General features: G+C 38.1%; 3 protein-coding genes across 4 annotated transcripts; 1 reads left to right on the top strand and 2 right to left on the bottom strand.

Moving 5' to 3' along the window:
- Positions 1–2,287: 2,287 nt before the first annotated feature.
- c5h3orf18 (chromosome 5 C3orf18 homolog) lies at positions 2,288–5,299 on the bottom strand. The gene is made up of 4 exons (XM_085777415.1): positions 4,876–5,299; positions 4,688–4,713; positions 4,230–4,359; positions 2,288–2,936 (listed from the first exon to the last, which is right to left on the bottom strand). The coding sequence occupies exons 1-4, from the start codon at positions 5,137–5,139 to the stop codon at positions 2,856–2,858; spliced, it is 501 nt and encodes a 166-aa protein (XP_085633541.1). The 5' UTR covers positions 5,140–5,299; the 3' UTR covers positions 2,288–2,855.
- Positions 5,300–7,019: 1,720 nt separating this feature from the next.
- LOC146987924 (calglandulin-like) lies at positions 7,020–13,896 on the bottom strand. Of its 2 annotated transcripts, none has more exons than XM_085777414.1 (5): positions 13,758–13,896; positions 9,342–9,516; positions 8,037–8,181; positions 7,687–7,787; positions 7,020–7,193 (listed from the first exon to the last, which is right to left on the bottom strand). In XM_085777414.1, the coding sequence occupies exons 2-5, from the start codon at positions 9,463–9,465 to the stop codon at positions 7,150–7,152; spliced, it is 414 nt and encodes a 137-aa protein (XP_085633540.1). In that variant the 5' UTR covers positions 9,466–9,516; positions 13,758–13,896; the 3' UTR covers positions 7,020–7,149. The 2 variants fall into 2 exon arrangements, with proteins under 2 accessions (XP_085633540.1, XP_085633539.1); XM_085777413.1 differs by lacking the exon at positions 13,758–13,896 and adding an exon at positions 9,687–9,772.
- Positions 13,094–23,711, top strand: gnb1b (guanine nucleotide binding protein (G protein), beta polypeptide 1b). The gene is made up of 11 exons (XM_085777412.1): positions 13,094–13,201; positions 17,612–17,720; positions 17,843–17,881; positions 17,981–18,087; positions 18,339–18,402; positions 19,455–19,617; positions 20,090–20,156; positions 20,283–20,484; positions 20,611–20,827; positions 20,970–21,085; positions 22,001–23,711. Exons 2-10 carry the CDS (start codon positions 17,664–17,666, stop codon positions 21,074–21,076), a joined length of 1,023 nt encoding a protein of 340 aa, XP_085633538.1. The 5' UTR covers positions 13,094–13,201; positions 17,612–17,663; the 3' UTR covers positions 21,077–21,085; positions 22,001–23,711.
- Positions 23,712–24,645: the final 934 nt, after the last annotated feature.

Here is a 24,645-nt window from a genome sequence, read left to right as displayed (position 1 = left end):
ATGCCTTGACACGAAGACCTCATTTAAACCTCAGTTACCCTCACTTTCTTAATCTCTCATTCTACCTCAGTAACACAAAAGACAGAAGATCTCCAACAAAGTAATTCTCCACTCCGTCAGCAGTAACACACACACACACACACACACACACACACACACACACACACACACACACACACACACACACTTAGCATAAACGCACACACAGGTTCATACGCAGATATACAACACAGACAGGCAAAAGGGCTTTCAGGACAACACACAAGCAAACACACACACGTAGGATTTTATACTATCGGTGTACAGATAAAAGCATCAATGTCATTTATTAAAAAAAAAAAACTGTATTAAAAGCTAAAAGAGACTTGGTATGTTCTCCGGGGAAGTAAAATGCAGCCAATAGTTTACAACAACTTGATGAAATACTTGCTTTTTAGGATGTAGTTCAGTATGAAATACTTGTTTTTTTCTGTTTGTTGTTTGTTTTGTTATATTTAGTTGTTTTGTTTTTTTGATGTTCATTTTTTGGGTCTGATACTCCTCTCTCATTTTTACTACATCATGTATTTTCAGATTCATACACTGTAAATTGTATGTGTGACACTTGTACTTCATGTGATTTGAACGGAAGGGCAGCAAATAACCACACAGTGTTGAAATACATGACAGTTATGGAAAACAACAAAGGTGCCGTCAATACACTCATCTTGTATTTAAACTGCTAAATAAATTCTGGGTAATTACAGTAAATACTCAACACTGCAGCAGTAACCCCATCTCTATCTGAACGCCCTACCTTCCTAACAGTAACATTTGGTGAACAAACACCACTGTGGCCACAATGTGACAGTAATGAGTAAATGTTGAATACTAAAATAAAGCATAACAGTAGCTCAAGTAGGATGCTGTTTTACAGTCAGCTAACCCATCACACCAGACCAAGAGTGGCTGTGGTAGAAAAAAAACAGTGTATTGAACTAAGGGAACTTTAATTTTAATTGATAATTAATTTAACTTTTCATCAGTTTTTTATGAAAGTTACATGGTCTTATTCTAAAAGGTCCGCTCAAGGTGTAAAATGTAAAAACACAGTGTTTCCTCACTAACCTCCAGTGGTACCCAGCCATGCAGTTAGATGTAGTTTCATTTGATCAGGTTTGAAGATTGATCAAAAAAAACTACCAATAGAGCTCTAAAGGCTAATCAACATAACTACCTAACTAGCTAATTAGCTAACTAATTAAAAAATGTCTATTTTATCAGTAATAATAATAATAACTTCATCATATATAGTAATTCTGGTATTTTGGAGGAATGTTGTTACCAAATTGTTTTGTTGTAAAAAAAAAAAATCAAAGCTAAAAAGGTTTCCAGCTTCTAATGTAGGACTTTGTTGGTCAGGATTTCAGCACTTAAAAACTTAAACTTCCTAAGATTCTGTCCGTGTGTCGTCATGCATGGACTACATATCACTTACATGACTTGAATATCATCACCCGTCATTTACTGTATATATCAAGTGTTGTTTCACTAACATGTTCTCATTTTATCACTGATGATATGTTGTATCCCAATAATTTTATGTATTTCAGCATTGTTTACTAAATTGCTGCCAGATGAGTTCAGTTGAATTACACACATGTATGTTCTCTTGTTCAGCTGCATTGACTTTACATTCTTCTTTTGCCCTCTGGACTACCTCTGAAAACATACGAGCCTGGGTCGTGTCTGAGGAAGGTTTTTTTGGTCACATGTACTCAAAAATAGTTCCGTCAGACCTGCAGGCGATGTGGATAAACTCTTGAACTAACTGTCAAACCCGTACTGTCGTAGTCCACTCATCTCATCTCACTACATTCATATAACCATAAATGAATGGAAGTCAACCTGAAGGGTGCCTCTGTAATTTAACTACAGCTCAGTCAATGTTTGTTATTTTTACACAAGCTGTGTCTGGATATTTAGTCTATATGGGGACAACATTTTTATGTGATCTTACTGATAGTGATATAGTAACATACAGTACTTGATCCATTTTCAACTATTGAAAAGTTGAAGTGTAACTTGAGAAATCATATTTTATGCCTTACCTGTAACACCCCTTTGTAGTTATATTATTGATGTGTCCTCATCCACTTCATTAATAGAACTCACAAACCTGTGATATATATTTTGTTATGATTCTCTACCATGTGATTTATGTTATTCTGCTTCTTAATCGCTTATCAATAAAATATCACACGTACCAACTCTCTTTTGTTACAGATCTGTTCAGCAAAACACAAACTGGTTTAAATAGTTTTAATGTATACAGACAGAATCAATCCTCCATTACTCAATAAAGAAGAAACAAAACGGAGAGGGACAGTTCACTTAAGGATGGAAACACATCCAGTGTTCAAGCTTGTCAGAGACGTAAGACCACAAAATCAGTATAACACAAATTTACACTCCTCTTATATCAAACATGGAAGTAGATATCAAAGCTCTGAAGAGCTTCACTGACAAGCTACTGAACATTTTAACGACAATGACACAACATGAGTTTAAGAAAAGTGCATCACACTGCATTTTGTGTGCCAAATGATAACAGTGCAAGATCATATGTGATGCTTCCCATTATACTCGCTTATCAAACATGCACCCTACTTTTTTTCCTCAAAGTTTGAAAAACCACCGTCACTTCACCGACAAAAACCCTGGTGATAAAAAATGTTCACCAAAGCTCCAGTTGTTCCCAAAACACAGTCCAGTTTTCCCTTTGTTTTCCTTCCTGAGCGTCAGTCTGTGTCTTGATGAGGCCAGTGGGCCCCCCCACCCCTCGCAAACTGAAATAAACTAATGGAAGAGAGCTGTTAAGCGTTGAGAGCTTTGGCTACATCTGTGAAGACCAGACGACTGGGCCTCTGCGTGGTCCCCTGGGAGGTTGTGAGAGTCTGCAGAGGAGATAGGCAGCGGGGCAGATAAGAGATAAGCCTGTTAGTGACGTTAAGATCACTTAGTGACAGCAACCCAAGTACGTAGAAAGAAGAAGCATGATTGTTGTCCTGGTTTAACATGACTGCCTGTGCAACTTGATGTTTTCAGAACAATTAGAGCAGCTGCATCAGCTTAACTTTTAAGCAACTACAGAAACCAGAGGCCATATGTATAACTGATATAGGAAGTATATGTGGTGAAAATCATGTTTAAAAAATGCCAACCTGATGCTAAAATTGGTTGATTTACACTTTGTTCCACGATGCAATGCACATTAGAAATAGGGATTTAATGAAAAAAGATTAAACCTATATTTTTATAACTTAAAAGGTCAACTTTGACATTTTTTTAAACTTATAACCATATCAGCAAATTTACTTAGTAATGGAATTGGCTCAGTTATTGCACAAGAGATGCAGTTTAAAGTGTCCAGTGCTGACTTTAGAAAAAATAATAAGACTCCACTGAGACTTTGCCCCCTGAGATTCTTTAAATGTAATTGTAAATGTAATGGACAATTTATGCTTGTGTGCTGGCTATACATGTGGCCTCTGAAATATGTATTGTGTAAGTATTAAGTTTCAGGATCACAAAGGAAAGGATGGAAATAAGATAAGACTAATGTAAGACTTTCAGTGTGCTGGTGTCTGTTGTCCACTGTGAGACAGATAAGTTAATATAAAAAATGACAATTTTAGTGTTAACAGTAAATGACTAAACTATGCGGATTTCGTTTGAGATACAGAGAAAATGATAGGGTGACAATACGAGGATAGTGGGGGAAAAAAAAGGTTTAGAGAGATGGCCCAAGAGTCACACAGGTAATACTTTACCATGTTTGCCTTTTACTGTTACGCCATAGTCAAAACTTTAGGAAAATAAAGTAAAAAAAAAAAAAAAAAGCATCAATTATCATTGTGACCTAGGAAAGTTTTAACAACGCAAATTACATGAATGGATTATAATACAACTAAAGAAGACACTTTATCACAATAACAATATGTAAAATATAACACTGATCACTGGGGCATAAGACAGTATTATAAATGTTACATCCCACTTTTCACACTAGTAGAAGTCTGTGTTGTTGGTGATGGGAAACACTGTCTAGTCTCAACTCTCTGCTCAATTTTCTTTATGTCAATTTAAGAACAATAATCAATATAAGATTAGGTTATTGTGGCTTATATGATTATCAGATCATCCAGTAACTGTTGGTGCAGGTTTTTACCAAACCCCCTCTGGCCTACCTTGGCATTGGGACCTGTGAGGCTGCCTTCCCGACCATGGTCCAGTAGTTCCTGTTCCAGCAGGTCATCTTGTTCTTCGGCTGGGTCAAAGTTGTACATGGGCATAAGCTGGTGCCTCAGCTTCTCCAGCCTTCATGAGAGAGATCAGAGCTGAGAATTATACATTATGTGGTAGAAAATGGGCAAAAAAAGATGTCTGGCTCCTACTAACCCTTAACTGCATTTTGATATGGGAATCTTCTACGTGTGGCCATAAAATGATCTAACAATGCAGGATGTGTTTAAATGATAGTATATTTTACTAGTGTACATTTCCTTGCAAATTTGCAAAATAATCAAATTATCAAAACCAATAGACAGGCAGTGAACTCTGGGTCATGGTTGCATGCCTTTCCTGGTTAATAATCCTGCTTTGTCTGATTTTTTAAGATCAAAAAATAAAGTCATGATAAACTTACCGCTTCCGTTTCCGGATATAGAGCATCTGGGATGGAGAAAGACAGATATGATCAGAAAAAGAAACAAGCAGTGTTGTCCAAGTTAAATAATGCAGTGCAACAATCACTGAGGTGTTCAGGAAGAGACTGAAGAAACTAAACAGGATACTGGTAGAATATGAGCAGACAATATATGAATGATTCTTTACTATTGCCACTGCTAAACCGATGACGGTGATGATGCCAAAGGGCACGAGCACCATTCCCATCCCCGAGCCCTCGATCACTGCCTCTGGAAACGCGGTGGTGTTGAAGCTGGTCTCGTTTGTTGTTATAGTAACAGTCATTAATGTTGTCCTGGCTGTGACATTGTCTCTAGCGCTCGTGCTCATCGAGAGGAAGGGGATGGTGGTGGTGGTGGTGGCAGCTGATGAGACAAAGCTCGTCGTCGTCTTGGCTGCAGTTACGGCCATGGTCAGGTGTAACCGTTTCCACTAAATTATGTATTTGGGATTTTTTTCTGGATGTTGCTGTGCCGCTCAGTCGTTAGTGCGCCTCATGTTTGAAAAAGATGTCCTCCCTCTGGTCTGGGGTCTGCTGGGCAACTGTTGAAACTTTGGTGAAGAACAAAACCTAAAATTAGGACAAAACAGAAAGCCAGCAAATTGTGTTTTTTGCCAAAAAAACAAACAAAATAAAACTTTTACTGTACCTAAGGTGTTATATGGTAATATGTCTACTTTTTTGTTTCTGAGGACTAATGATTTGCCTAAATCCTTTAAAACATTTCAGTTTTGGCATATCCCACCCTCGATTTCATTCTAACCATAGCTGGCTGTGGCAGCAGGGTTGTGGTAGGTGTTTTGGGCAGGATGTGGGTAGCAAAGGCACAGGAGGAAACTTGATAAAATACAGAGGAATACTAACCACTCAAACTGTAACGTGCACTGTGAGGAAACGTGTTGGTAGTGAGCTCAAACGTCAAAATCAAACATATACCCACACACACACACACACACACACACACACACACACACACACACACACACACACACACAGGTTCCATAAATATCCACTGCATCCAAAGACTCGGTACATGTGCCTCCCACCCACACACATACTGAGCACATCCCACGAGAGTGAAGAGCAATTTCTCCCGGAAGATTCACATACATATGAGGAGTTTGAAAAGGAAACACATAAATATGCTTTCTATTTTAAACCGGTGTTATACGGTGACACAGGAAGGCAGTGAAAATGTGAAAATAGACACATGATTTGTTCCTCTCTCCTTAGTGGATCCTGTCTGCTTGTGCTCTTAATGAGGAACATGTGCAGCTGAAGCAAACAACCAATGAAAACCTAAGGCTTGGATCCAGTCATTTGCTCTTGTCCGTTTAATAATCCCTGCACTGCACAAAGAGAGCGACGTGCAACATTTTTACATGCTCACCTCAATCAGTTCATGGTCTGATTGCTGTGTGTTACTGATACATAACATGTTATTTTTAGTCAAGATGCGCTGTATCTCAGCTGTCCTGCACAAACAGCTGAACTGCTAATCCTGACAACGTGACCAGCTCCTGCTCCTGCTCCATGTGTCCTCTTTAGATTAGAGATACAGACGTACCTTAACATGTAACATGCATGAGTTCAGAGGTGAGCTGCAGCAGGCTGGGGCTAGCTAGAGAAGGGAAATTTTCATTGGAAGAGGCAGCATTTCCTCCAGTGTCTGTCCCTCCTCCTCCTCCCTCTCCTCCTCCTCCTCTTCTGCTTCCCCCTTTAGCAATGCAGGTACTGCACAGGCTGTTTACATTGACAAAACAGCCATCTTCTCTGAGGATGGACTCCGCGCACCGAAGTAACCCTATCCCAGCAGCCTCCAGGAGATCCCTTTTCCGTTCTATGATTGCCTCCAAGAATCTACTCCCCCCCTCTCCGTCTTGCCCTTTCTTATATTTCACACAACAGAGGAAGCTCTAGGGATGCTGCAAACAGAGATCAGTGCGGCAGGGGCCCTCCCTTCTCTCGCTGCAATTGGTCCACCGGCTTCAAGAGGATAGATACGATTGGCTCCCTGGGCTGTCCATCTGGTTTTGCAGGGATGAGAATGGGATTTAATGGCTCTGCACACCAGATGCTGTCAGACCCATGTGAATGACTGCATCCGGGTGGCAAGTCTGAGGATATTAACCCTATACTGTCTTTCCTCTGACCCTCAGTGGCTTGAATTTGTTTGATCAGAAACACGTAGAACCAAAAAAAGGAAATGAAGGAGCGATAACTTAAAATCTTTATTCAAACAAATTTATTTATTTTTATTTTTCTCTGAAGGGATTCTACAATTATTTGTTATGTGATTGTACACATTTCCATTTGAATTTCTACAAATATGATGGATTAAAAATAACAGTCATCTTGTTACAGGAGTATGAACTTAATTAAGCAGAGTATCCCCAAGGTTTAAAGTCAACTGTGTTCCCTCAGCTCATTTTGAACAAGTTCCCAGTCATCATGGCCACAAATTCTGAAAGAATGAAAATAATCAATAAATAGCCTACCACAATATCTTTTTTTTTTTTTTTTTCATTTTCTTGGCATCTAAGGACACATTTTTGAATATTCTTGTGTATTTGGAGATTCAAGTGAAATATCAATGAAATGCACAAAATTCTGCTAATTCTGATTTTTTCACATACAAAAACTACTGACGGGTTAATAATGAGTTCTGCAATCAAGCTAGAATGTCAGCAAAGACAAAATTTATAATCAATTCTGCAGGGTTCATTCTTCACTGATTTTGTTGAAATGATCTTGTTAAAAAACGAGTTTTCATATTAACAGCCCTGATTCTGACAAACTGAAACTGTCAAGAAAGAACAAGGAAAAACATTATTTAAATAAAAAATGATCAAACAACAAAATGATTTTAAAAAAACATTGATACTACATTATGCTCCAAGACATTTCCCAATAACAGTAAATAACAATGGTTTAATATAGCTTAACATAAATATTACCTTCATAATCGATGGTTCCATCTCCATCTCTGTCTGCCTCCTTCATCATCTGTTCCGCTTCAGTCTCATTGAGTGGTTCTCCTGCATTCATCAGTACATATCTGTGGATTCATGTTAAACAAACAAGAAACACTGAAAGGTCATGATTGGTAATTAATATTAGAATTAAGTGAAGACAAACTCTAGGGGCAGTCATGTTTGCTTTATATATAGTGCAATCTTTTTTAAAGGTAAATTAGCATTTATTTGTATAGCAGTAGGTCAACATAAGAAATTATAAATAATTCACTCACTCATTTACTGAGGGAGAAAATGTATTTCTATCTTTTTAACATAAATGTTATTCTTACTTGAGTGTGTTCCAGTCAATATATCCCTTGGCTTCTTTGTCAAACACTTTAAAAGCAGCTCTCAGTTCAGCGTCCTGGTTTTTTGTTCTTTCGTGATATAGTGCCATCAGACCTAGGAAGCTGTCACAGTTGAATATCCCTTTACCTGAAATGTCACAGAAATAATGTTCTTTAGTTTGACAGGGTGACATTTGACAGTGGACTCTATGCAGAGAAAAAGAACAACATCCATGTAGTAAAAGGAAGGCAAGCAACTTCAACTTTTAATGGTTAATGACAATTATTTACATTAACACATTGATTCAACTGCAAATATTCAATAAAACATTCAAGAAGTTTTTTTTTAAAGTTGCAGGTTGGTTTTACATTTGGATAAATTAGATTGGAGATGGAAATTCTAGCTATACTATAGGGAATAAGGAAACATATAGTAGATATAAAGGCAATTATATCCTTGGGCATAATAAATGAAATAATACAAACATTACTATAATTTGTGATCTCTAAAAAAGTATCTTAGTTTGATAACTTCTCTGTGTCATCATTTTTTACATTTATTACTGTATTATTGTAATGATTGTTACAGCATAATTGTGCGTGCAGGAATTCAGACAAGAAATAGTGATACTAGAGTCATAGATAATTTGTCATAGATGTCACAGATGATAGATTCAAGTGACAGTTCATGTGCGTGTGACAACGACTGGGAAATGCCAACAGTCCTTTTATAAATCCCACTGTACATAAAGCTTACTGTACGGTGAAATGCTGCCATCTAGTGATGAATTTGGATTCCTTCACTTAACAGAATACTGCAGTATTAGATAATGTTATGCTCTTTCATAATGCATTTTGGAAGAAGGCATTATTCCCTTGGAAAGTTGCACATGGCTCTACTGTATGAATCACAAACAACCTACATTACAAACATATTCAACAATAGGCAGAACAGATGCCATTCATCAATGTAATGTCATTTCCAGGTGCATATCATGCATACAGAACATTACTTAAAGACATATTGATGCAGTCGTGTATTTTAATAGACACAACTTATTACAGTCAAATACTCCATAATGTTGCAAAATGAAAGTTGAATCAGCTGTTGTTTGGTCAAAATAATATAATGTGCTTCAAAAAGGTATGGCATAGTTATTATTGTACTGGATTATATTTTACTTCGCAGACATAGGCTTTCTGAGTCACTGGTGTGTACGTCTGTAAAACCATTGGTGTGTTTTTAGCTAGATGTATGTACAGTTATATTTAGGTTCATTTTGGTTTACAGCCATTGCTTATACTCACCATCTTTGTCCACATCTTTGGCCATCTGGCCGAGCTCTCTCTTCGTCGGATTGATTCCCATTAAGCTCATCAGTCTCTCCAGCTCCTGCGTCTTCACATCTCCATTTCCCTCTTCATCAAACATCTCAAAAACTCCTTTATACTCTTTGATCTGCTCTTGCGTCAGCTTGCTGGCCTAGAAGAAAATAAAGGGGTTGCAGTATTTCCTTTGGCGGGGTGTATGAAAAGGAGTAGAAATCAACACATGAAAGCATGTGGAATTACTTCACATTGAATTTAATGTTAACAACATATATTAGAACATTTTTGAATGGGAAGTTGGCTACTTTGTCTTGAGGTACTCACCATGTCTTTGCTGGTAGCACAGGCTGAGGACATCAACAGTTACTGCAGAATGAGAGGGTGTCTCAGCTTCATTATTTCTACTCTTCTAATGCTCTTTCCCCAGAGTTCAGAAAGGCCTTCTTCAAGACCTTTTATGGCACTTAGAGGATGGGCTTTCTAATCATGGACGAGGAATATTTGGACACTGATCTCAACCAACAATACGCAGACAGCACACTTACATTGAAACTGTGAAAGGCGAGGGTTTAGTAGCTAAACTAGATAATTTCATAAGATTAAATTATCATGTTATTCTCAAACTAGCTAAATTGGGAAGGCCTATAAAGACAAGATGGAAGAAATGTAAACAATGAGATTTTCTGTGACCTCAACTCTTATGGGAGATGCAATTAGCTTACTGCAAGCCATTAGCAGGTGTTTGTGCAGCCCCCAGTGTATCTCATGAAAGCAGACAACCAAATAAGGAGGTACTTAACTCCAAGAAGTTATTTCCAACATTGCAATGGGAATATAAAGAATTTCACAATTGTTTGCAAGGGAAAGAGCTATGAATCTCTGTACGCCATATGTCTGAAATGATCCTCAGTATCCACAGAGTTTGAAGGGAGATGCCCAGGAAAAATAATGTGCAACTACAATTTCTCTCTTTTTTTTCTTTTCTTTTTTTTTTTTTTTTAACTTTACCTTACTTTGGATTTTACACTATTCTAATTTACATTAACTAATTTTCAGAGGAATAACTATTCCATTAAAAAAATGGGAATACTTTTCATCTTTGTTGTTGTTGTGTAGCCATGACAAAACTTAACTTTTTTCCATCAAAAAATATGACATAGTATGACTGAAAAACTTTCAGTATGAAAGTGAGGATGACCTACTGTACTGCCTGACCAGTTAGCCATGACAAAATAAAGCAAATTTGGATCATATATGTAGTATGTGTACTTAAGAATATATTTTCCTCCTGCTTCTGCATGTTGGCAACCAAATTAATTCACATGTCATGTCATAGAGTCAAATGGTTCAAAAATCCACTGACAAGCCCTACTAATGATGATGCATTGCCAGAGGACTGGCACCAAGCCATTGTAAAGATTTTCCATTTATTATTCAAATATGTTTAGGCTACAGTCAAAATTATATATCCTGCATGTAGCTACTTCTCTACATCTTAATATCAAATATGTCTTATGGTGGGTTTGTTTAACCAACTGCTTGTTTCCATGATCTCAATCCCCTATGTTCTCAATCACAAATGACACCTAAACAGCATTTGACCCAAGATTATCCAAGTGGGAAGAGTGGGGTGATGTTTGGTCATTAAGGTTGGGAATAGGATAAATTTAGCATAAGGCTGAGACAAGCAGGTTGTAGTTAATGATAGGCATAGCCTATGTTTCCAGAAAATACAAGTTAAACTGTGACTTGACCTGTGACAAGATGTACATGTGTGAATAGGCTATATGTAAGAAGTTCTTCTGGTTCAGACAATTACTCAAAAGGGCTGCAGTAGGCCTATATCTATTCAACTTCTTAACAGCCACAAGTAACTATACTGCATACTGATAATGTTTAATCGTTAAGTGGTATGCCAGTGAAATGGTTGGGGTGGGGTGAGTGAGTATAGTTGAGACAGTTGAAACACACTTAATATCTTGCCCGTGCTGCAAGGCTGAGCCACCATTTTTACTTGGAGTCAGCACATGCATATTAGCATCCTCTTTGGTTGTGGGAAATTTGAAGAGTTTTAGCATCTCCAGTCCAAAGATATCAGCAAAAGTCTTTTTTTTTACTAAGGTAAGAATTTAACTTTACCATGTCCCCTCCACAACGAATAGCTTATTATCCTTTTGTGACCATCAAACATAACTTAGGCTACATCATTGCAAACATTATATTGTGCCCTAAAAACTCCCATATTTCATGCTATCCTTGCATGTTAGGTCACTGCACAATAGAGGAATACACAAAGTGGTCAGGGAGGTAGTTGAGACACAATGTTTCAACTGTATCCTGATAGAATTCTATTACATCACATCACTGTTAAGTTGTGCAGTGTAGGCTAACAATAACATGTTATAAGTCATAAGAAGACCAAAAAAACAAAGAAAATGAAAAAAAAAACAAAAACCTAGGCTAATATTTGTGATACCTGAACAGTGTCATACTATAATATAATTTTATGTTATAATATAATATTTATAATACAATAATATTCCATTGTTTTTTTTATTTTAATAAAGAGGAATTTATATTGAAATATCGTGTCAAATTTAAAGTTTATTGCATTTACAATTGATGTTCAGGTGTCTCCACATGGTACCGTGACGTCTCAACTGTACACGTACTATGGGGTATGGTTACGGGACCATGTTAAAAATGCACCTCATGTTCATGACCTGATTGTGGAAAAAATAAACAAATAATAATTGATGATATTCATAAATAATAACTTAGTATACAAACAAATTAAACAGTATATGAAAAATCACTTATTTTCAGTGTATAGTTTTTTTGTTGTTGCAATATCTGTTAAAAAAAATGGAAACGCTAACGTCTCTACTCGGTCTAACTGCATCAGTTTACAGGAACTGAACCACAAAAATTACTAATAGCCTGTGAGCCAGTGAGGTGCTGAAGGGAGTGGTGCTTTTGAAAAAAGATCAGCGCTTGTATGATTGAAACACTAAATAATTTGTGATTGTGAAAAAATCCCACAGGGAACACGCATTAATATCTAAATAGGTTTACACTGTCCTCATTAGCTATGGACATTTTGTGTTGTTTCCACTGCTATAACAACCCTGCTGAAATCATAATAGCTTATACCACTTCCTACTTTAGAGGCCTGACTGACTCAGCCTTTCACTCAGACTGTATTGCCGATAGGGGGGCAGCTCACCGAACACCATTATTCAATAAGCATTTAGTCTACTGTACCTGTCCTAAATGGCCATATATCAAATGCATAGTGCCAACGGGCTATGTTTAAGGTGACTGATAATCTGATAAATTGATAATCCAACTGTACATGAAACACCTATCGTTGATTCTCTTCCGATCGCTGCAGCGTGGGGTTTCCCGGTGCTAACTGCAGGGTTACCGCGCCCATCTCGGCGTTCGATGGCCGCACGAGAGTGTCACTACGGAAAGGACAGATGTTAAGCTTGACAACAGAAAAAGACAGAATAGACTGTGGCGTTGAGTTGTAGGAACTTTGAAGATTAGCGTTTTTGTCCGCCTGGGCAGTGTCTCCAGTACAAGGCTAGTGGGTGTGACCCCCCCCGCCTCTCTCCACCACCTCCCCCTCCCTCTCCGGTTGGTTGACGGAGGTTGTCAAGCTCCCTAGCTGTAGCCTGCGTTCGGGAAGGGCTGCTCCTCGGAAAACTAACGCTAGCTGGCTAGCTAGTTAGAAAGCTAGCGCTGTGGTGCTCGTTGATGCGTGGATCGGAGATATACGCCGTCTTGTTTTCCAGTCAATGCCAAAACGCAAAAACAAACGCAAATTGAATAAGGTAAGGTGAAATAAATCGACGACCACGTTACTTTTATATCTTTCACATAATCTATTAATAGCATTAGCGGCTGAATTGTGGAAGAATTGAACTGCCCGGGGGTGGGGTAGTGAGCGATGGCTACCTTCCTGGCCGTTTAGTTAGCAGCGGTGAGCTAACGTTAACTTGCCTGTTTTATGATAAGCAAATACAAGCAGCTAACGCACAAGAACGACTGCAGCAGTGGCCCGTGTCGCTCAATGTTTGCGTTTGATAATCAGATTACTACAAAACTTATTTCCTCATAACTCGCATATAACGTAACATCCAGTCGATTGAGTTGGGTTAACTACTGTTAATGCTAGCAGAGCTTCTGCCTGGCGGAGAAGTAACGTTAATATTGGCCAGGGAGGCTTGGTGCCAGGGATGGCCCAGCGGAGCTGCTCCTCGGCCTAAAATACAGTGTGTAAAGTCGTGGATAGTTAATTACTGCTTAGGCTGACTGTGATGAAAATGTAAACCCCCAGAGCGTGATAGTTAGTGTCGAGTGGCTTTGTTGGCCTACTCGAAATCTTACATTTAAAAATGTTGCTGTCAGTTGATGATGACACACTGGGTTGGGCTGGAACAATAAACGTCCCGTAAACAAATTAACGGCAAATATTGGTTATTGGCAACAGTAGAGCATCCAACACCCTAGTGAACTTCAACACTGCACATGATATAAATATACACGTAACAGATGCACTTTATTTGCGCGAGTTATTGTAGCCGCGTTGACACCCTTTTTTTTTTTTTTTTTTTTTTTTTTACAAGCCGAACTAATAAGTTAGCATATTGCTGCCTTCCTGCAACGAAACGGCCGCGCCGGTGCAGCCGACTTCAACTTGGGTTAGTAAGGTTAGTTATTTATTATCAGCGGACTAATTGGCAGGTATGTAAGTTAGCAAGGGATGATGGATGATCATCTGCCTTGTGAAAAAATTACCCGCATCTATTGCATTTGTTGCTTAACTGAAGTCAAACAGGCCATCGCCGCCCGACCTTGCAGATTTTACAGGCTCCGGTCTACTGAAGGACCGGGCAGTCTGATAAATATACTGATACACCGTAATCAAAGCAGTTAGTCACCGTCGGGTTTAATGAGATTGTTAGTATGTAAGTAAGTGGATTTCTGGATGCCGAGCCGCCAGCGAGGTTCCAGGTTTAACCACTGTTGGCTTAAAAGCTAACTACATAGCAGCACTCCCATGTAATTGCGGAAGAGCAGCAGAGTCTAACCCAAAAGTAGCTGTGGTTACGTTATTTTATAAGGATGTAGCCAACTATTAGGTCGATCTGTCAAGAAATTCAGTGGTTCTTCAATTGGATCAGTTTAGTTTTTCGTTTGATTATTATTAAATCACTAGTGAATTTTGTTGCTAACGCGGTGACTGAGTACACTGCTTTCTTGAGTACTAGCTCTGCCCTGCCTGTAGGCCTACACTGTCAAGCCTGCTAGCAAGCTAACTAGCGGACAGCAGTCTGCAAGATGGCGTTTAGCTGCATCTTCTCAGATTTCTATCAGTGCAAGTCATATTATCGTTACACACTGCAGCGTTCAGTAAATATACAAATAAGATTACACTATGCCAGATACCAATACTTCAAACCCTTAGTATTTTGCCTCATCATGGGGCTGAATTGGAATGAAATTTCTCTTAAAATGTATGTAACCTCTGTAGACGAACCTAATAAACAAATTGGAGCCACAGCCTGACTAAAAACATCTATCTGCCTGCTATTCAAATGCAATGCAAACCATCCTACTGTTGAAGGCAAATCACAGTAACGCACACAGCCGCTAAGTCAAATATTAGTACACCACATAGTGTTTGTGTAAACCTGTGCAGACAAATCACAAGGAAAACGTATGTTAGGAATGATTCAATGATTTTATATATAATACTATACTTTACAGCTTCATCCTAGTTGCTGGTCACACTAGACAAGAGCGCCGTATCAAGCTTGGGATTTCACTGCCGATGTGGAAATCCAGGCACTTGCTCTAAGCATGTTGTGTGTAAAAGAAATAAGATTAAACTCATCCTTTTATGATTGGGAAAACACATTTCTAATGCTGGGGATGGCTTTGCCAGCTGTTTATGTTAGTGGACATGGATAGGATTAGAGACTCATTGACTGAGGATTTTAGCTTTTAGGATTATGGAGTTGCTCAGTGATATTGCTGGTTATGGCTTTTTCTATGATCCAGCTTTAGCCGTGAAACACTGCATTATCATTGTTTAACAGCGCAGATCAGAGCCAACTTGTTCTTTTGAGAACATATGTATCCTTAACTAGTGCGGAGAAAGATACAGTTCTTTGGATTTTGACTGAAAGTCTAGAAGCCACCTTTTGAAAGTAGCAGGAACAGACTGCACTTAAGGGACCTGAGAACAGCCAGTGAGCTACAACTCCAGGCTGTTTGCCACTGCTCATTGTTTATCATGCAGTCAGCTGACCCTGATCAGGCGCTTGGAAAGGAGAAGTGATGAGGGAGAGGAACTCCTTAACTGTAAGCATCCACAGAGGTCAATGGGAAATGATATTTAAGAATTTTGAATATTTAAAGCTTACACATTTAAACTCACTGCACCTTTTGGATTTATCATTACAGTTTTAGAGTTTGGCTAGGAGAAGTAAAAAAAATCCAAGTTAGTTGCATCATGTTGTAATTTGATTAAGAGTATTACAAAGTATTACCTTCATGTCACCGTAGAGCATTTTATACATTTTATAAAGTCACCACTAAGAGGTGACAGAAATCTGTAAGGTTTAAATCAAAAGCCCTGCATTTCATCAATCACAACAACAATTGAATATATTTTACTATTAAATCACAGTTAAGCTTTTGATAATATTAAAAAATTGTTAAGTATATTTTCAGAGGTTTCAAGGTGAGAATGGCTTTCTGCTGTATGTTGTTGATAATTACATTCCATGACACGTTTATTATTAGATTAATGGGTGTAAGAGGATAACCTGCGTTAAAAAGGTCAACCAGTCAGAGGACCTTAAGGACAACGTAGTCAGGTAGAGAAGAGTTTCAGTCTTGTCCTGAAACCTCCTGTGACACAGGCTTACTGACTGAAACGCACCAGGTAAGACTGGGAAGGCGAGGTTGTTAAAACTGAATGGTACAATTTACAAACAATTTTAAATCTGTATTAAATTAGAAGTTTCCTTTAAGAGCTCAGTCTGCCAAGAGCTTTATTATGTTGTAGTTTTGTTGTAGCAAAGATTTGTCATCTTGTGTGCGTGTTTTTTTTAACAAGGGTCTCATAGGAGACAGCTTGCATAGCCATGAGTATACACATAGCATGTGATGCATGGCACTATTTAAGAATGTGGTCCCTGAGCTTCACCCTTCCACTGTCAAGTTTTGAGTTGATTCAATAAGGGTCTTAATGTAACTGGTAATCCGTAGAAAATTCTAATAGATGTTGTTTCGGGTCTAAATTGTGCTTTACTGCTCAATTTTAATCAGGCGCCAGTAGTTAGAAATTACTGTGGTTTACCACAAAAATGTGTACCATTATAAAGACACACACACACACACATTCAGGGCATGAATAGACATTTATTTGCTAATGTGTTTCTGTTCAATGCACTTGAATTATTAATGGAATAGATCTGACACAGGATCCATTTTTAAGGATAACAGGAGTCCGTAAACTAACAATGACTATGTTGACAACTACTGAAAGCCATTCATGGACACCACTGTATCGTTGCATTGATACTTTTCCAAAAACATAGATTTTATGTTGTTTTAAATAAAGGGGCTGAAATATTGCATCAATTTGCTTATTTTGTTTGTTTTGGGATGTTTTGTTGGTAATCGATTGTTTTTTATTCTGACATCACAGTACAGATGATATCATTGTCATGCATAGGGCAGGTAATCAAAGCTGGGGTGGCTTCTCTATATTAATTGCCTTGGTGTAGTTCAAGATGCATTTCTAACATTGGGAACATTCTACCTTGATCACTTATTTATTCAGCATATTTTGTTAGATGAACTTTGAGTGTGTTTAAGGCTCTGTATTAATATAAGTGGCTTATTGATCACTTGGCTAAAATTCTGACTATCCCTGGGATTGAGGTCAACAGGATAATGACCGCTTTTCGGATCATTGGAAAGTCATGCCTTAACAGGATTTGTCTGGCAATCTAAATTGTGTGTCAGGATTATGTTAGTGACATTGAGGTGGGAAAGTAAGGTTGAACCACAGACTGCATATCGTAGGTAAATGGCTAAGTCAATGGAAAAATCTGTTGTCTAAAATGGGTTCAGATCCATATTGCATTCCGTTAAAAATATGACCTTGATTTTAAATTGAAAATGATCTGCGATTAATTTAAGTGCTTCTTTTCATTCTTTTTTAGATCAACAAGTGCCCCCGTAGCTGGAGTAAGGTAATTGAAAAAGCAGGCTAAAATGAGTGAACTGGACCAGTTACGCCAAGAGGCAGAGCAGCTCAAAAATCAGATCAGAGTAAGTAACAATTCTCCTATGTGCCATGCTACCAGTAATTAAAAATACCATTTACAAGTGAAGTACTTACATATCTGAAAATTAAACACTTGTAACACAGATCTGACTTTTCTTCCTTTTAGGATGCCAGGAAAGCATGCGCAGATGCCACACTATCACAGGTAACATTAAACATGATAATCTTTCTCTTAGGTTAATAAGCATTTGGTCTGAAAGTCACTAGAATGCTAAATTTTTTTTTTTTAATCATATTTTTCCAGATTACAGCTAATATTGACCCCGTTGGACGAATCCAGATGCGTACAAGACGAACGCTGCGGGGTCATTTGGCTAAAATCTATGCCATGCATTGGGGAACAGATTCCAGGTAAACTGAATGGATTATGGTTTGAATTGAAGTTGCATTTTGTTCTTGCTTGATGTCGAATTTTGAAAAAGTTAGTTGTTACATGGATAAGTCATACTGCGTCATGATTTTTATGGAGCAGTTTGAAGAGCATCTTTAGCCTGCATTCCTTCCTCCTCAGATTTTGGCTTATGATTAGAGATAAAAATAGATTTAGTGTGACAACTGCGATTGTTGTGGCAGTGTTTATATTGCTGTTGTTATTTTTGTAGGCTCTTGGTCAGTGCCTCTCAAGATGGCAAACTCATTATTTGGGACAGCTATACAACGAATAAGGTAAGTTGTCTTTTTTAGAAGCTGCTTTATGTACTTATGGTTGAAAGGAAAAAAGTTTGACCAAGATAGAAATGAATGATGTGTACCTCGTTTCTTGTGCCTTGCATCAGTAACACCTTCTAAGAGTTCCATATTTGTCTGCCCCTTTATATTTTAAGACCAGTGCCTATTCTTGTGGAAGTCATACAGTTGTATTAGAATTAGAACAAGAAACTAACTAGCTCCGTCCATGCTGCTTTCATTTGGAATACATTCAAAAGAGCTGCATATCAGCTGAGAGAGAGGCATTTGTGGCCTTGGGCCCGATGTGTTTGGTGTGTAGTTGGTGGGGGGTGGGTGGAAGTGGAGCGCAGTTTGTCTGCACAAGAAGTAATTTGAACTCCTCATCACAGACAGAAAATTAGAAATGGTGAATTGTGCTGTTAGGTGTTAGAATATGGAAGACTTTTCATGTGGTGACACAAAGAAACATTTACATTGAATGATACAGCTGACAGTAAGTCCAATTAAAAGATTAAAGGGTCATTCTTCCAATCTATCTGTAGACCTATTGAGAAGATTGCAGGCCAGATTGAGGTCAGAAATGTATATGGGATACCTTAATGCGCATAGGGTCTTACAAATAGAAACACTATTAGTTTTAGCCTTTGTTAAATGAAGCTGCCATCTTATGCTGTCTATCAGTAGCAGTAAGTAGCAGCATATTGACTGATGCATACTATCATGTTTCAGTCAAAATGGAAATGATATGGGCATAATGATTCCACACAATGTTGTCCAGTGCCTAAGGAGCACACTGTAGACTCTGCTCTCAGTTGACTTGCTCTTGTTACTTTAGTCATGGGCGCGTCACTTTGTAACTTGGCCTGGACGTCACTCTGATTTTGAGCTTGTGGGTGTCGAAATCACATGTCTATCAATAGAATTTAGTTAAACCTTTTCTAATTTATATGATGGATAGAGAGAAAGATAGATGTAAAATGTCTATGTTTTGCTTTGGGAAAAAAAGCGAGTTAACAAATGTGTTTGTGTTGTCACCTTTTCCTACACAGGTTCATGCCATTCCTCTTCGATCTTCCTGGGTCATGACTTGCGCGTATGCACCTTCAGGAAATTATGTGGCCTGTGGTGGTTTAGACAACATCTGTTCCATTTACAACCTGAAAACCCGTGAGGGGAATGTACGTGTGAGCCGTGAGCTTGCAGGACATACAGGTAAATGATGTACACACTCTGTGTTGACATTGTTTTTTAAGCACGTTTGATTGGGTTTGGTTGTCACTTTTAATTTGGCTAATCTGGATTGCAAAACTAGAGTTTCAGTTCAACATGCAGGCGTGCTATATGTCACAAATGAACACTTAAAATTCACAAATAGAATGAGTGGGTCATTGGTTAAACCTAATTTCCGAACGTCTTTATAAGCACCCTCTATATGTAGTTAAATAATGATATTTGACCTTTTTAAAACCTAATCTCTCATTTGTTGATGCCAAAAGTAAATGAAGTTAAAACAGAGAGCAATACTTAAAACTGCATAACTTGCACTGCGCAAATTTCAGTTAAATACGTCAGTCAAGATATGAGACTTGAACATGTGTTACTAGTTATTAACTTGTTTGAGTAGTAAATGTCTGTTACAAAGTTGCATATTAACAAACTTATCTGTTGTTTCTTTGAATATCAGGATACCTGTCCTGTTGTCGCTTCCTCGATGACAACCAGATTGTTACAAGCTCTGGAGATACCACTTGGTAAGGAAAAGAATAGCTAATATTTAGTTGATTTGCTGTGTTGGTTATTTAATCAAAATTTTTGTGCCAAAGTGAGGAAGTTGGTGATATGCCAGACGGATGTTTTAATTACATTTCATTTTACAGTGCACTTTGGGACATTGAGACTGGCCAGCAGACGACCACATTTGCTGGGCACACAGGCGATGTCATGAGCCTGTCGTTGGCCCCCGACTCTCGGTTATTTGTCTCTGGTGCTTGTGATGCCTCTGCTAAACTCTGGGATGTTCGAGAGGGCATGTGCAGACAGACATTTACCGGCCATGAGTCCGACATCAACGCCATCTGTGTAAGTTATTAACAAAATTCAGGACTGTACTTGAAATGTTATTCTTTTTAATGACTATTTTTTTGTAAATGCACATTTTTGTGTTCCTTTGTTTTAAATGTATGGTCTCTCCTCTGTCATTTTTAGTTCTTCCCTAACGGCAACGCCTTTGCCACGGGCTCCGACGATGCCACCTGCAGGCTGTTCGATCTGCGTGCTGATCAGGAATTAATGATCTACTCCCACGACAATATCATATGTGGCATCACCTCTGTTGCATTCTCAAAGAGTGGCCGTCTCCTTCTGGCTGGATATGATGACTTCAACTGTAACGTGTGGGACACACTAAAAGCTGACCGTGCTGGTTAGTAACTGAAGCATGAAGCCAAACGGCAGCTCCATTTGTGTCATGTGACAAAAATCCTCTGACATAGAAAGCAACAAAGATTATTTACTCATTTGCAGGCCTGAAGAGTAAGTAACAATGGTGGTTGTTTTTTTTCCAGGTGTGTTGGCTGGACATGACAACCGCGTTAGCTGCCTGGGAGTTACTGATGATGGCATGGCAGTTGCAACGGGATCCTGGGACAGTTTTCTGAAGATCTGGAATTGAAGCCTGAAGGTTCTTCTTTTTTTCCTTTTCTTTTTCTTTTTTTATATTGTTTCACATTTTCCTACATTTGTACTTAAAGCTATTCCTCGTAAAAAAACAACAACAAAAAAAAACAACCTGTAGTTGCACGTCTGCCATAGCCTCATCTTTTGCCTGGCTAGAGTAGAAGGTGATGTGCTGATTGTGCTACTTTAGTTGCCTTACAGGTTTTAAAAGAGTTGTGGGTTCAGTGAAATGTCTTTGTTTCTTTTGCTGGTCCGCACTGTTAGCTTGAATGGATCTTGGCATTTTCCTTTGACTCTCGTGATCAACAAAACATTCTTGCCCCTACTTTAACAGAATGCTCGATAAACGTCAGGGCAACTTCAACTACTTCTAGCATTAGTTTAAGCGTAATGTTTTTCTATACAGGATACAGGCAGTAGGCCTACAGAAAACAAACCCATCCGATGAATATACACGTACTGTATTACAGCGGCCATTTAGCACACTTCAGAAAGGCATTGATTGTTAGCCATTCAGTCACTTCAAGCTAAACTCAGATGATAGTAGATTTAAATGAGTTGAGGTTTGTTGCTGTAATGACGCCACTTGCCCTAAGAATCCTGTTAAGAAACATTTGACACATGATTTTAACTCTTTTTTGTTGTTGTTACACTGAATTCTTGAAGTGAGGACTCATTGTAAATATTACATTTTGCAGGCTTAAAAAAGGCCAAACACTGCAGCTTGTCGGATATGTGCGTAGAATGAACACAAGCAGCCTTCTGCATTCTTATGTCAGTCCATGTAATCAGAAAGCGTTTTGATAGGTCTTTTCCCACAAGGTCTTAAATTTACACTTGACAGGAGACAAAAATGATCTCAACTGCAGATCAGGTTAGAGTAGTTAAATTCTAAATTTCATTTGTCTTTGCTTCCCAGATGTTCTTTTAACTCCAAAGTTGACTGGAAGACCATTACAACTTCAGAATGTTCACAGCATCTTCTTCAACACTGTTTAAACTGACTTGGACACCACAAAAACGAAGGGAAACCAATGCCTTTCCTACACAAAGAAGAGCACAATTGTTTATCACCTAGTTAAGAAAGGATCTCCTGTGGTATCAAATCAGAAACTTGCGCATTCCTTCTTGGACCATTTTATGTTACCTTGAAAGAGAAAACAACACTATCATCCCATGCAAATGTGTGCGTCTTTGAAAGCAAATGTTGGAGTATAATTGTACAAATTATTTAACTTTTTTTTCTTTTTTTTTTTTCTTTTTTAAAGAATTCTATTCTGATGGTTTGTTATTCTTGATGGCTTTCTTTTTTTTGTCATATTTCTTTAGTGGTTTTAGATATGTTTGAATTACAGCTTGTCTTTCTAATCCAGTTAAATCATATAAGACAGATGAAAGAAAACATGCAGAAGTAAAAGCTTGGATCACTTGGATATTACACGAGCAGCTTTCAAAATGTCCATGATGTATTTATATACTAGCTGTTTTTGTTTCATCACAGCCTTTTGCACATGAAGAAGCTTTGCCTCTCAACTAATACTATGTTAACTAACCAAGCACATGCTATAAATTATGAATGCTCATTCCAGTACAAAAGGAGTTATTACGAGTAACTTATCCAGTTAACCCCCTTAATTCTTGGACATGCCTTTGGGTGGGAAGGGGTGGGGTAGCAAGGTAGGTGCTGAGATCATTTGGGCATGGCTGAATTTTATTATATGGATGGGGGATTGTGTTTAGTATCCACTTTGAGTGAAACACCTCACCTGACTAAATAGACACTTCCTTTGCTTGGGACTGCAGTTGCAACTCTGTGAATGAAATGTACAAATCAATGTCTGAAAATAATGGTCTGATGTTTTAAGTTAAGACATTTAATTTTGTCTGCCATGAGTTAATTTAGATGTGCATGCTGTAGACTTGCTTTCAATGGTGCAAAAATCCTAGATTTTCTTTTGTTTCTGAAAAGGAGAGTAACCTATTGATTGAACTTAATAGAAGCCAATTTTTTTTGGCTCAAACTCTGCATACATCATGTACTAATACTGGTAATGCTATGCACCAGAGTGAGCAAGAATGGAGAAAGACTTAACATTGACTGCATACTTAGTGTAAATTATGCTTACCAGTTCTATTGATGCCAATTTTTGTAATAATTATAACAATCATTGTGAGAATTCTATCCTTGAGAAGTCCTTTTCTCTCCTTCAAATCTTCACACTCAATGGAACAATAATGTCCTCACATACTGTCCATTCTAAAACTTTTGTACATTTTTTTCTTGGTCTTAAATTGAAAATCAGAGCATCTGAATGACAACATTTCACTGTATACAGAAGCACTTTTGTTAAAGTTGTGACATATTTTCACTTTTCTTTTTTCTGCGATGATGTACAATAAATGTGATGTATTCGTGTGTGGCCACAAGTGAAAATGCAATTCAACTGAGATGGATTCCCTTTTCTCTTTCCATTACTATTATAGAGCTCTGCACCCTTATGTACCTTTTCACTTTTTGTATTTCATTTCAGTCTGTTGGTGTTCCACGGTGAGCTGGATGCAAGATAGATACTGTACTAAATTGTACTGTTATTGATTGAAAAATGTAATAAAAAGCTGTTTGAGATCTCTTTTTGTTGTTGAGTTGAATCCGAAAGCTGCAGTGGATGCTTGGCTGTTTTGTAAAGCTTATAACATACCCCTCATCGTATCGATACGTAATTAAGATTCCACTCCTCTCATCTTTGACCAGTGACTATTAATAGTTGTGCAGAAATACTTGTTTCAGTATTAAGGTAGGATGACAAGGTTTTAAGTGAGGCCAGCAGCTCAGGCCAAATATAAAAATAGAAACCAACTAGCTATTTACAACAGTACAGTATGAAATGGTTATACACCAGATTATAGATGAGTAGTGTTGATCTCTTGCAGCAGGCATGGCACTTGTACTACAATATGCTTTCACAAGTGTTGATTAGGTATATTTTCTGCAATTCTCTAATCAAAAAGGGCATCAATGTGTTTTCAGATTACAAACTAATCTTCCTGGATAGCACTGGATCAATTTAACTTCTTGGACTTAACTCAGCTTTGCCTTTATTTTTTGTTTCTCCTTCTAAGTGTTTTTTGTAACAATTGGATTATTTGTCTCAAATATTTCAAACGGTTAGGGTTGCTATTGACTGAATATAGGCTGAGTGAGTAATGTATTATTGAGGCAAACAGTCCTGCAACGACATAATGTAGTAAAACGAGGTAGTGTGAAAATGTGGCATTACGTCAGACCCGAGGTACTGTAACAATAACAGTAATTTCTTTCAACTAATAAGTTGATTCAATAATTGAACATTAACATGCACCTGGCAGTTGCACCGCTACTATGATGCAGCGGTTGACGGTGATGGTCCCCTTCCGACCCTATAACGTTTGAAATGAGAGATAAACCCTTAAAATGGATAATACAACGTAACAGACTATGGATGCGGCGCTACAATTTTCCATTGATTCAGCGCTCTCCCGCGGACCGCCATCTTCCCATCTTTGCCAACAGATGTAGCAAGTCGC

Source organism: Trachurus japonicus, chromosome 5 (assembly GCF_045865225.1).
Source record: "Trachurus japonicus isolate A0001 chromosome 5, Traja_1.0".
NCBI lineage: Eukaryota > Metazoa > Chordata > Actinopteri > Carangiformes > Carangidae > Trachurus > Trachurus japonicus.
Note: the sequence above shows the minus strand (reverse complement) of the source record. Positions and strands in the feature narration are given on the sequence as shown.

Bases quoted from the DNA above. Each gene is read 5' to 3' on its own strand.
- c5h3orf18 (XM_085777415.1), bottom strand. From the start codon at position 5,139: ATGGCCGTAACTGCAGCCAAGACGACGACGAGCTTTGTCTCATCAGCT. The intron at 4,360-4,687 runs GTAAGTTTATCA...TCTCTCATGAAG, and splicing joins TATATCCGGAAACGGAAGCG to GCTGGAGAAGCTGAGGCACC. The intron at 2,937-4,229 runs GTAGGCCAGAGG...TCTCCTCTGCAG, and splicing joins TCACAGGTCCCAATGCCAAG to ACTCTCACAACCTCCCAGGG.
- LOC146987924 (XM_085777413.1), bottom strand. From the start codon at position 9,719: ATGTCCTCAGCCTGTGCTACCAGCAAAGACATG. The intron at 8,182-9,341 runs GTGAGTATAAGC...GTGACATTTCAG, and splicing joins CAAAGATGTGGACAAAGATG to GTAAAGGGATATTCAACTGT. The intron at 7,194-7,686 runs GTAATATTTATG...TCATTCTTTCAG, and splicing joins TGGAACCATCGATTATGAAG to AATTTGTGGCCATGATGACT.
- gnb1b (XM_085777412.1), top strand. From the start codon at position 17,664: ATGAGTGAACTGGACCAGTTACGCCAAGAGGCAGAGCAGCTCAAAAAT. The intron at 17,721-17,842 runs GTAAGTAACAAT...TCTTCCTTTTAG, and splicing joins AGCTCAAAAATCAGATCAGA to GATGCCAGGAAAGCATGCGC. The intron at 18,088-18,338 runs GTAAACTGAATG...TTATTTTTGTAG, and splicing joins CATTGGGGAACAGATTCCAG to GCTCTTGGTCAGTGCCTCTC.